The 13467-nt window shown below is 33.9% G+C and overlaps 1 protein-coding gene across 1 annotated transcript in view; it reads right to left on the bottom strand.

Annotated features, from left to right (window-relative positions):
• Nucleotides 1–832: 832 nt before the first annotated feature.
• The window catches only part of LOC136417702 (piggyBac transposable element-derived protein 3-like), a 28265-nt gene continuing 15630 nt past the window's right edge, over nt 833–13467 (bottom strand). The window contains exon 4 of the mRNA XM_066403521.1: nt 833–975. Within this exon, the coding sequence (XP_066259618.1) occupies nt 833–975 (143 nt within the window). The remainder of the gene's footprint in view (nt 976–13467) is intronic.

Below are 13467 nucleotides of genomic sequence, written 5' to 3'. Positions count from 1 at the left end.
GATATCCAGGATGATTTTCAGATGCTTCTTTTCCACAATATAAGGAGAAATTGTAGCAGTAACCAGTCTTACCGCACATAGCCCACAACTTATAGTCAAATCTTACAGGCTTCGCTCTAATAAATTGTTTCAATGAATTGTGACCGTAATAACGAACAATCATTTCGTCAATTGATAGGTTCGAATCAAATACTCCCCATTTTCTAAAATTTTCATTTACTCTGTTTATTAAAGGTCAAATTTTGAATCCCCTGTCAGACTTACTGTTAATTGCTTGACTATTATCTTGAAAATGTAAAACGAATTTCATTTCTAAATAAGCATTTCTACTCATAGTATTTCGAACTAAAGGTACACCTAGATCTTCGCATTCGGACCAATAATCACATTCACTGAGAAGAGTGTGGTAGCTTGTGAAAATCAAGAATCCGAAAAATATTTTGATGTTTTCAATTGTTGCAATAAAATCATGTTTGTTTTTCTGCGTAGTTGCATAACGATTTGTTTCATCTATTATCATCTGGTACATTCCATTATCAAATATTTCTTCAAATATATTTATAGGCGTAAAATCAGCAAGGGTATTTTTTAAATATTCAGATTGTTTTCTGGCAAGTCCTTCTTTATAGGCAGTAAAATTGGATTTGTATTTCGGAAAAATGTTTCTCCACTTTGCTATAACTGGAGTTTCTAATTTCATATTTTTTTCCTTCGGATCGGAGGAAGAGGATGTAATGAATGAAGAAAGCAGCAAATTGTCATCATCTGATTCATCACTAGCGTAGCATTCAATTTCAACTGAACCTGGTACGTCATTTACCACCGATGCTTGTCAATCCTCTCCAATATCTTCCTCATCGGTCAATTCGTCAATATCCGGAGGTAAAGTAAGAATGTCTGCTTCGATTTGTTCAGAGAATAAATACTCAACGGCTCCCTCCAAAGTTTTAAATGGAATAGAACTCATATTAGTACCTGTAAACCAAAATTTGTTTGATATTTCCACTATGAAAAATATTAATAGAAATTCGTTAAATTTGTATACTCCTTAAGCCCAGCGTCATATTTATATGACACTAAACTTTACACATAATTTGCACATAAACTATTAACACAATAATTTATTTTACTACATATACTGTAAATACCTATAAATAACTAATTAATACTACAAAAAAAAATACTTACTTGCGATGGTTGGTTTGATATATTTATAAAATAAAGACGATGCATGCACTAAAAAAACTGTAACTTTTTCACACTTCACTGTTCGAGTCACAGAACAAACTGAAGACTTTTAATTAAAAAGTTATGGTCCTTAGAGTTTATTGATTTAAAGTTCGGGTAAAGTGTTTGTTTATGTTTTGTCTGGAAGGCCCAACACAATGATAACAAACGCGTCCTATTTATATGACGCTAGGCGTTAATGGGTTAAGAAAATAAGATTACGAATAGAACCTTATTGGTCGGCGTCGGCATAAATTTCAAATATATGTCGGAAAACCCGAGGGCGAGTTGCTTCCAGAAGCCATGGGTGGAAATTAAAACACAAAAAGTCGCTTATAACCACTAACTTATTAATATAGACGAATATCACTAAAAATACACTAATTGATATTTACATGAATATATACAGACTACCGTAAATGGTAATAACTGTCTTAAGATAATGATCTCTTTTACAATGGTAGACCGTATATAAAGCAAATCATAGCATAAGGGACATGACGATCCGGGGCCAGTCCTCTCAATCTCAACTCTCATTAATTACTGCCCTCTCATCCTACTTTTCATTTCTTTCTTTTTTGCCTGCTGACCCCGTTTTGCCCCCCTTATATTTTAAGAACAAGTGTGTCCCTTATTCCCGAGGTTCCTGGACGTCATACCATAAAGAATGACAATGAATGCTTTAGGTTGAGAGAATAGCAAAAAATCAGAACCCCGATCGATTACATAGGGTCCTACCAATACAAGAAGTCTGTCTGCCTGTCTGCTTAAGGGTATTTACTAAATTTATGGCGGCGCCGACATATATTATTAATTATAATCCTAATAAGTGGCCCTAAAATTTCATGAGCAATTCGAAAATATAAAAAAATAGGAAGTTTTATTTAAAATAATGAAGTTGATATTTATTCCGCAAAAGTGATACTCCCTGTATATGTCAAATTATTATATAATAAAAGACCTTTAAAAATCATTGAACTTTCGTAGAACTTTTTGGCATAAGTATATGTTTCGATATAAGGAAATAGAACATCTTATTTGGGACACCCTGTATAATATACCTTATTAAGATCCTAATTTTTTTCAAAATGGCATCCCTTTCTGGGGTTGATTTAAAATGAATAGTTATGGATGGTTTTCCAAACCTTTGGTTAATTTTAATGGCTTTATTACCCACCTCGTTAATCTCGTCAAGGCGGCGTTCGTCGAAAAACCTTCCCAATATATGTATGTGGTCGTCTGGTGCAATAGTAGTCTTTTTTATTAATTCGAAGGGAGCCATAATAAGACTCTCCGCTACTAGTTTCCACTCTAACACGTTTTGTAGTCATCTTTAAAAGTCGCTGTTCTTGAATATCAATGCAATCTTTAATACATGTATTTGATCCAGTAGATTAAATAAGTGCTTTACCTATTAAACTACTTTATTTTGCACAGAGTTAAGGTTTGCACTAATTATCACAGCTTGGTATCACTAATATTAAGAGTGATGTTGTGGTACTTTACCTCGAGAGAGCTCAGGGCAGAAAGAGAGATTTTTGGGGGGTCGTTTTCCCTTTTAATGGCTAACAACCCTTTTGGTTCGTCCTCTGCTCTCACCCGTCAAGTGAGACTCTCCTGACAGTGTCACTTGCCGGTGCAGGTTCTTGGAGTGAACGATCTCTCGAGTGGTACACCACAGCGGTACGACTTCAGACAACTGGTTGAATTGACAGTTGGCAGTCAGTGCAGCTGTGCCGTTTGGCTGGCTACGCGTTTTCGTTTGTTGGCTACGCAAACATGAACGTCCAAACGAAACTCGTACAACGGAAAATTTTACTTTGTATATTCAAACACTTAAAATAAATTTATAACTACTGTATACAGACTATTTGTGTTACTTAAAGTTCATTAAGTATTGGATGTGTGTTAAGAAAAGAACAGTGTCCAAAAAAGAGCGTTGGTGATTTGATCAACGGTTTTATAGAATTTCGATCGAAAGATCTGGAATGTATTGCCGGAAACCGTTCCGGAAAAATATTTCCCGTCGGCTGTTTGAAATCTCTAGAGAATCGAGAGGTCGCTCTGGTTCGCAATGTACTGTCACTGCCACTGATAGACCGGTGACGATGCATCGCGCTGTTGGCTCCGTCACACAGACAAGTTAAAATTTAAAATATCTGTTTCTAGGATCTGTTCACCGTGTTGCATATGTAGTTAGCATTGATTTCCTGTAGGTTCTACCAACTCATTTTGTAGTGTTCGAGCAGAACTGCGACGATCTCGACTAGCCCAAATTTCAAGAAGCCAATTTTCTCGAAATATAACCGACCCTGCATGGTTTGGATAAGGTTGCCTTTTAATAATGCCATATATTTCATACCTTATCCACGCTCGGTTTATCGCAGAACGCCTAAAATTGAGGATTTCGGCAACATGCCGCCTTGAATGGCTTTCTTCAACTAACGTAATTGCCCTGGTAATTTGAATTTTTGTTAAATACATTCTATGCCTTCGTGGCCTTTCAAGAACATCAACATTCATTTTTACCGTTCAATAACTTTATCGTGAATATTGATAAAAATTCAAAAACCGATCCAATGTGTGATTCCAAATGGTTCATTTTTTGCATTTTTTTCGACAAAAAGATAAGAACGTCGTTTTTTTTCATTAAAAAAAGTATTTATGTCTACAAGGTGTACTGAAAATTTTGGGACTTTCCTTAAAGCATTAAAAAATTATATTAAATTAAATGAGTGGCTCCTATTTCATTATAATCAGTATATTTTGGAAGAGATCCTGTCTCAGGACTAATGAGGATATCAAGGAAGGTTTTGACTGCTGCGAAGTTATAAGGGTGTACTGGGTGGAATACTGAAACCTAACTCAAAAATAAACAATTATTGTCAGTTTTGATTGGTCCATTATAGTGCCAAAATACGGTCTATTACGTTTGTAATAAATAAATATCGCTTCCCTAATCAAAATTTGCTCCCCTTTTCACTCCACGGTCCCGTAAGACTGTTAAATTTGAATAGTAATTACCAAATTTTCAACCCAAAAAAACTATGAAAGATATTTACATGCCCAACATATACAGTGGTGGACAATAGTATTGACGCAGCATACATTTTTTGAAATAGAGCCTTATATCTCATAAGTAAAAAGGATACGTATCATATGGATAATACTATATTCTTCAACCTTTAACTTCATTTCTCATATAAACTAAAGTTTAAAACGCTAATGTCTTGGGAGAATTTTATCACTCCCCTTGACAATGTTGGAATTAGTGGGTTCTGCTTCCGCGGCTGGTTCTAAACCTTTTGTTACCGAAGGACCACTCTCGTTTTTGTCAGACCGGGAGAAACTGAATTGAACTAATTGCTTGTTTGACTTTTTGTGAATGTATATTAACAAAAGCTCTTAACTTAAATGTGTTTTACAAGTAATTGGCGTCTGATGATTTCAAAGGTAATTTTAGAACTTTTGCGACTTTCTAATCTCTGATGAGGTTAAGAGTGACCTGGTCAAAAAATGAATGGAAGACTCAACAGTGAGTTCCCACTCCCCTTTCCAGGTCGCATGGTAACGACCCTTTTCAATTACTGAAATTGGACGTCCTCCGCTGTACCAGGAATTGATCCTTTGTCTGCCTCTAGTCAGGTTTTTTTTCTTCTTTCTTTGAAATCACCAGAGTTTACAACTTTCTCTATAACTATGGCCAATTTGCAGCCAATATCAAAGACGTACTGCAGTGGGATTCTTGGGAAATTTTGGCAGTATATTTTTTATCTACCGGCAATAAACTGCTTCAGGGAACACCATTATGTGAAGGTTCCCAGATTTATAATACTCTTTCAGCATAGTTTATTGCCGACATTTGGCATTCCCGAAAATGTCTGATTGTTTTCAGACACCTCTATTGATTTGAAACGAATAATTAGGGATGGTCTCCCAAACCTTTGATTAATCTTAATACCTTTATTACCCATCTCGTCAATACCGTCGAGGCGGGGTTCATCGAATAAACTACCCGATATATGTGGGTCGTCTGGTGTAATGGTAAAGTCTTTTTTATTAATTCGAAGGCAGCCATAATAAGACTCCCCGCTGCTGGTTTTCACTCTCACACGTTTCGTAGTCATCTTTAAAAGTCGCTGTTTGAATATCAATCCAATTTTTAATACATGTACTTATTTTATCTGAAAATTTAAAAAAAGAAGCTTTGGTGGCCGACCAGATCGTTGCATATTTTTAAAATAACTGCAGTTTTTAAATCGTTTTATAACACAACGGACTGTAACACGGCTTTTTTCCATTACATTTGCTGTTTCGGAATACGATTTTCCATCTCGAAGTAAATTAAAAATTATTGTTCGTTCAGACTCTGTGGTTTCTTTACCTTTACGACCCATTTTGCTACTAACAACAATCTATAATGTAGACTGATATTCAAACGAATTTCTTGCATTTGTTAATTATTGACATATACAGGGTGTTTCAGAATTATGGTGACAAATCGATAGAGGTAACAGATTATCGAAAAATAAATATAGTTTACTTAATAAAAAATTGTCTTAAGATCCGTCATTCCTGAGATACAGGGTATTAAAATTCTACTTTTTTTTTCTTTTTTTTAAATTTATTGTAAAACTACTGGGACTATTGAAATGAAAATTGGTGTATCCTTGTTTCATAATCCGATAAATTTTATGGGCGTAATTAAAATTTTGCACATAATAGAGGGCGCTAGTTACACGTGTATCATTACATATTTTCATCCAAAATTTTTTTAAATTTAGATTTATCGGTAAAAGAGTTCAAGAATATTAAAGAACAGTCAATTCTGCATAAAAAAGTCACTCTTAGTAAAATACTCTAAAGTGAACGGTTGTCCAGAAAAATGACAATTATTGTCATATCGACTTTAAACGCCTTTTTTTAAGGAAAGTCTGAGATTTTTCTATCATTGCTTTTAATACTATCTAATTACAATGAAATAAACACTAATATTACAATAAATGTTCAAAGTGATGACCGCGTTGATCAATACATAAATTGCACCGTTGTAACAAGTTTTGTTGTGCCCTTTGGAAAATTCCTGGGGGGGGGGGGGGGGGGGGGTTGGAGGTTTATTACATTGACCACGCCCTTGCAATGGTTATTGTAGCTAGACACTAATTGCAAAAACCTTTTAAAGTTTTGGTTTTCCCAAATTATTGACAAAAAACAGAATCTTCAGGTGTGAGAATTTGCTTATGAGTGTCTTCATTGGTGCACCCGAAAAGAGAGTCTGAGCCGTGAGTCTTGATTCCCTCCACACAAGACCTTTGGAGTTAATCACCTTTTGAATCCAGGTGTGAACGCACATTCACTAATATACTACGTGTATTTACGAGTTATTTGTAAGGCTGAAACTCTCGGACTTTATCCAGTTATTATAAAAAAAGGGTATACTTATTTTAAATTTCTCGAAGCCTTTTATTTTACGAACCGTGTTCTTAGGTACGGACAGTGATCGGGAATGAGATCTCGGGCACTCGATGTCTCACCCCAAGCACAAGGGAGGCACAGTTGAAAAACAATGCCGAACGTTTAATTTATCTGTCTTTATTCCTTAAATGTTTGCTTGAGGACCACAGCTGTTATTGCGCTGAACGGACATAAGAAGACACTTGGAGCTTGATTCCACTTAAAGTTTTATTTAATAACATATAAACAACATACACTACACGGTTAACTAAAATTCTAAAATAGTGCTGATAATTGTGAAGAAAAACAAGTGACCTCCGATAATTCAAATTCTTCCAAAAATTGTACCTTTCGTAAAGTTCGGGAGAAGCGTCGGCTGTTAGTGGTAAAGAGCGAATAATGATGACCTTACTAGGGTTGTCAACGAAGAAGGCGCCAATGATGATCTGTTTTCTGTTTAGTTTTATTATTTTTCTTTGATATTTTCAAAAAAAACAATTTATTAAAAAGATTTAAGTTACAGGTTCCAGCAACTTAAGAGCTAGATGACTTAATGACTAATTATGCTTGTGCTAAGATTACTTTTATATTAAAATAGAGCTGACTAAACTAAAAAGACTAAAAAGTGCATTCTATCGGATAATTAAACGTGTTATTATTATGATCTACACGCGTAAATGGTCATATAATTGTTTTTAAAAGGAGGCTCAGGTCGCCTGTCCCGTTTCCTTCCCATTGTGCCATCATAAAAGGAGAGTAATGACTAATTTATATTGTCTAGGCCATAAATTAGTCTCATGGGTTATATATAGTACAAATGGTGTTGGGTCTATTTTCTTTCAACAAGCAGATTTGTATCACTAATAGATGGTGTTGGGTATTTTTTCAACAGACGGGTAGTTGTACTTCGGGGCACCGAAAAAGAGCGATCGGAGCGGTGAAGGTTAAAGTGAATAATTACCAAATTTTACGTCACAATTACAAAATATATAAATCACAAGTCCTCAACTCGTAGATGTTAGGGTGGTGACTGTGTGCTTCAACTCGAATTTGAGCTTGGGGATTCATCGTTATAAAAAATATAATTATTCATTACATAACATAAAGAATAAACTGTAAGACAAAGGTTGCATTCAAGAATTATTAATAAGAGTATCTAACCACTACATTTAACAAACAAAATCACAGTTAAACATCAATGACATACAATTTTCATTTCAACTATTTGCATAGGTACATGCTCATAAACTGAAAGTTACTACAGTAAAACGCGCTTAATACGAGATCACGGTTATAATTTCCAATCTATAAGGTCCCCTCAAAAGTTCCATATAAACATACGTATTTGTGTTTATTTATAACGAGGTACCGATTTAAAAGGAGCACATTTGTAAGTACTAATGTGAAAAAATAAATATATAAATATTTGGATATAACTGTGGGATTCATGAGTCAGATAGCTTTAACCCTTTGGTATATGTATATGCAGAAACTTCTCTATTTTTACAACAAAGTCAAGACACGATCAAGAAATCGCCAAGTTGTACAGAGTGATAGCGTTAATATTGTTAGTTAAATGAATCCTGTTAGATCTAAAGTGAAAAGAACTGTAAGGGGGTTGATGTGCCCTTATAGGACGCCCATGTATGTCGCAACCTGGTTAGAAGTATTTTCGTCAATTAAGAAGATTTTGTGATCGTTATCTTCATGTGATTTTGATATTTGGTGATTGATGTCTAACCACCCTTTGTCGGTACTGGTGGGAAAGTATAGTTGACTCTTTGTCGGCGTTGATGAGAAGTGCAGCCTTGCTTTGTCGGCATTCATGAGAAAGTACCAACCAAGTGTTATCAGTACTACTGTAACGTCGTAGGTGGTGTCATAAATTAATAATTGCTCTCTAGCCAGGGTGAGACACTATTTTATTACCCTTAGATTTAGTATTTAAGAGCGCCCCGAACCTAAAGAGCTCTCTTTCTTTCGAGTGGCTCATCTGTACCTATTATCAGTGGAGCAGAAGTCTAAATAGTGTATCCATCATTGTATCAAACGTTAGACGACGATAGAAAAACCTACATAACTAACAAGTTTGATAACCAAAAGAAATTTCCGACGGCTTTAAACTTATATTGTTGTTTTTTGAGAATTCAATGGACCGTAGAATTGCATTTAGTTTTCGATTTCATTTCTCAAATTAATATTCGAAGTGTTCACAAGAAGGAATATTGTAATCTGTTGATTAATGCACGTGAAAAATTTTGAACAAATATTTTTTACCAATTTTTCTTGTTAATGTTTTATTAAAGGTTAAATGTAATCTATCATTTGATTGCAGAAACTAAGAAAATATCGTTCAAAACGTGCTATTTAATATCTACTTAATGTACAATACATATGTACTTATGGAATTACCAAAACATTGCTCTAAAAAGAGTGCAGTTTTTGAGGCAGTATAAGCAAATGAAAGATGAGCCTCTTTATCGGTTTGTGTTTCTTGATAAGACTTGGATATTTGAGAATGGAACATTGAGTCGCTCGTGGCAAGATGAAAATGTAAAAAGTGTTAAAACCATTAAAGTAGACGGGAAAAGATAACTGCACATAATTGAAAAATATAGTTTAATTAATGTACCTAGGTTACCTTTAGTTTATATTATCTTTAGTTGTTATATTGCATGTTGGAAATGAGCATGGTTTTATTAATGGTCCTGAGGCAATATATTGCTCAAGAACAAAACTAAACGATTACCATGGAGAAATGAACCATGACAATTTTTTGAAATGGTTTCAATACCGATTATTATACAACTTGGAGCAACCATCTATCATTGTTATGGATAATGCTCCATATCGCAGTACGTTATTGGATAAAGTTTATGATTTTCGAAAAAAAAAAAATTTGCGCACCTTATATTTTATTAACTAGTAATATTTGATACAAACACGTTGATGCCAAATGTCTCATTTTTACATGTACTATTTCCACCCGCTCTGCTTCCCTATAGTTATACGACGCCCTGTATAAACTTTGTTTAGAAATAAGCCACCAATAAAGTATGTAATAGATGACCTTGCAGAGCAGTATGGTCACAAAATTTTACGTTTACCACCTCCCTATCATTGCATATTCAACCCTGTTGAATTAATTTGAGGAATTGCAAAGAATTATTATTATAATAGGCACATTGGTAGGGATGGTAAAACTGAAAGAGACTGTTTGAATATGTGGCATGAAGCTTTTAATACAGCAACTCCAAATGTGTGGAAAAATTCAATAAACCATACCGAGGAAGAAATCATTAGATGGTATGATAGGGAACGAATATTTGATAGAGAAGAAATTCAATCTATAATTATTGACTTTGGTGATGACGACGAATCAGACAATGACGAAATAATGTTTGATTCGAACTAACTAGACAATATGTGTGTGTCGGTGAATGATAATGTTAATGTTTACGTCTAGTTATTACGATTATTTGTTTATGTATTGGGGTGAAGGTACCGCAATCGGGATAACTCCGGGATTGCAGGATGTAGTCACGGAGCCTAGCAAGGCAGTGAAAAAAAGGAAAGGTACCGATCTAGACGGATGATCGGAACCTGTGAATTCGTTGGTATTTTAGATATAATTTAGTGTTTACTGTCTTGTGCTGATTTTAGTATTTAAATAATAAACTACTAAAAGAACGATGGAAAAGTCGAACAATCTTTGTGCCTCTCCGACATGTGCAATAAAAAGTATAAGTATTATTATTAGATAGACCGAGTTTTATTTACTTACACAATAATAAAATTTTGGAATTAAAAACATATTTTGATTAAATCTTACGATTGACTGTCCTGAAACAAATTATATCATCTTAACCTTCCGTCTGTAACGTGCTGTTGGAGTGAATTTCCTGTAACGTCAGTCTGTGGGACCGATAGATATTAATAATATTATAAACAGAATTTACCGATTTTTTTTTCTTAAAATCAAGTCAATCACGCCTTTTTAAAGATATTCAGATAGATTTACAGATGTCATATACAATTTGTCTGTCAGTGAAAATTCAAAAAAAAAAACATTAATTTTAAATACATTATATTCAATAGCGGAGAAGGGTAACAACCTAAATGCAAACAAAAATTAATAATTTCTATAAATAAAGAAAATAAACTCAATTTTAATCATTAAAGTTAACAAAACTAATTCAAAACGCTTATAGGTTAGTGAAACTATTTGCTCATCAGAATCTTCATCTTGTTAGTCATCTTCTCGGTAGCAATTTTCACAGATTCTTCTAAGATGTTCTAGACAAAGGAACTGAGAACATTTGAAACATCTGAATTTTATTTTAATTTTTTTTTTCGTAGAACATTTTACAGCGTCCGTAAGTCTCTTCTTGGTGTTGTCATTGTCGAATTTCTTTCCGCGTAGTTCCTGAAGTCGTAATTGAATTATTTGTGCAAGTCGTTTATTTGTAGCTCGTCTCGAAAAATGGTCTTGAACAAGTTCATATTTACATGAATTCAAACATTTAAAAACATATAGGCAATTTGAATCCTTACATGAGACTGATGCAAAAAGTGTAACATCGGTCCTTCACATCAAAACTTCGATTTATCAAAGACTCAATAACTGAAACGTGCCCTTTTTCTATAGATACTATTCATTGACTGATCTGCTAGAAACTCCTAGGTGGGTACAGCGATACGTGTACGCGACTTCGTTTACATCGAAATAGTCAGTTGGTTACAGACGTTATAGACCGAAGGTTAAAGATTTGTTCTGAAGTCTGGCAACAGTGTAGGGTAGTGCGACATGAAACTTTGATGACGTGCGAGACTTTTAGTTTCACGGTTACTATATTTATGTTACCATCAAAATCCGATTTCAGTCAAAACCCGATCTAACTAGGAAAACTAGTATTAACCATCAGTCTCGGACAATTCTAGAATTTCCTAGTCAAAACTAGATTTAACTGAAAATCTTAGTTAAAAGTGAATACTCACTTTATAACGGTTTTATCTAGTTAAAACTAGTTTTAACTGGTAGATTATTTGAAATTTTCGGAATATGCACAAAAGTGTCTTATGAATTTTTGTGTAACTATTAAACATATTATGTAATGTGCCTTTATGACACGCCTCTGTAGATTGCCATTCTTGGTAATATACTTGACAATGGCTCAATTCTTGTGTCCATTATCTTCCGGTTAGGGATGTTGTTAGTTAGGGAAATTCCGACACTTGCTGCAAAAGGAAACAAAAATTATGAAACTCAAAATATCACAATAGTCAATATATTCAATAGACAATTTTCGGGAATTCAGAAACGGCTGGGTTTAGGGATAGAGTAACGTTCAGAAAAGTTGTAGATTTTTGAATTCTGAACACAATGCCGTTATTAATATTTATGCATTCTATTGAAAATAAATAAGTTATTGATGTTTCAAATGATGTAACTTCGGAAGCATATTTCGGTGGTTGTGGAAGACTTTTTCTCAACTTCAAATACGTCAAAATATAGCTTATTCAGTTCTTTTGGAGTTCAGAAAGACCAATTTCGAAATTCGTAGCGGTTAGGATACAGCGCTGATTTCCTTGGGACCTTACAGATATTCATTTTTTTAAATTTTTTCGAATAACTCAGAATCGGTAAATTTTAAACATGGGGTACCATATATAAACTGACCTTAAAATTTAACGTGAAAAATTAAAATGGCAAAAGATCGGGAGTGGGGGAGGGAGGGATATCCATTAAAAAATATAATTAGTTATTGCTATGCTTTGAAAATTAGTTTAAAATACGGACCTTTTACATACTAAAAACTTTTGTAGAAAACTTTTTCTTCTAAATTGCATATTTGTTGAGATATTGGACTACCTCACACTAAGTAGCCACTATGTATATAAATATATCGTTTCATTTAAACAAACCCTTACAATATTAATTCTCCACTCTCAAATAACCAGTAGTGCATTTTTGCTTAAGTTGCATCATCTAATATAAAAGGAGAGATGCATCTTCATAGAGCGCTTTTTGTTTTTAAGCTTCAATTATCGCAAAATAGTCTTTAATTTCTGCAATACGTACTTTACATACATTTTTTTAAAAACAAGCTACTGAGTTTTGAAATATAAATAGCGCAGGCGGTAGAATATCCAGAGTGCACATCCGGAAAATTCGACTGAATAGTAATCCGGGTTAGATTCACTTTCATTTTAATGGTTAACTGGATATAAGATACAACAAGAATCACCGTGCGAAGGAGGTTTGCTGTTACGATAAAGTGCTACCTGTAAGTAATTCCTCTCCAACATTTTGTAATTGAAGGGGTTATTGTAATAACGTGATAAGCCACAATTACAAACAAATTAATTATTGGACTTTGAAGTTTTAAAAAAATACGTAAAACTTGCAAGTGCTAATATTGATTCTTAAGTATTTTTTGTAAGTTTACTAGGTACCCTTCTAATAAACTTGTATTAAAATAGGATAAACATCAATAATCGGAAAACTATATTTTTTGATTTTATGAGTTTGTCATGTTATTACTGGAAAAAAGTGACGGTTTTTTAAATAACATATGAAACAAGTATTATAAACTTTTTTTATTAAATAATTTCAATATCTTTATCGTCGTTCTCCGTAGCGCTTAACCCATTAAAGAAAGGCAGATATATTGGAAGTGTTGCGTCACCGAACGTTTCCTTCTTGGGGCCGACAGTGTGATCGCAGAAGGGCCGTTGACATTCTGTTTTGCACCCCTTAATATTGTCCTTTTTTTGCTCTACACT

This window comes from Euwallacea similis, chromosome 29 (genome assembly GCF_039881205.1).
Source record: "Euwallacea similis isolate ESF13 chromosome 29, ESF131.1, whole genome shotgun sequence".
NCBI lineage: Eukaryota > Metazoa > Arthropoda > Insecta > Coleoptera > Curculionidae > Euwallacea > Euwallacea similis.
This window is presented reverse-complemented; position numbering and strand designations above follow the sequence as displayed.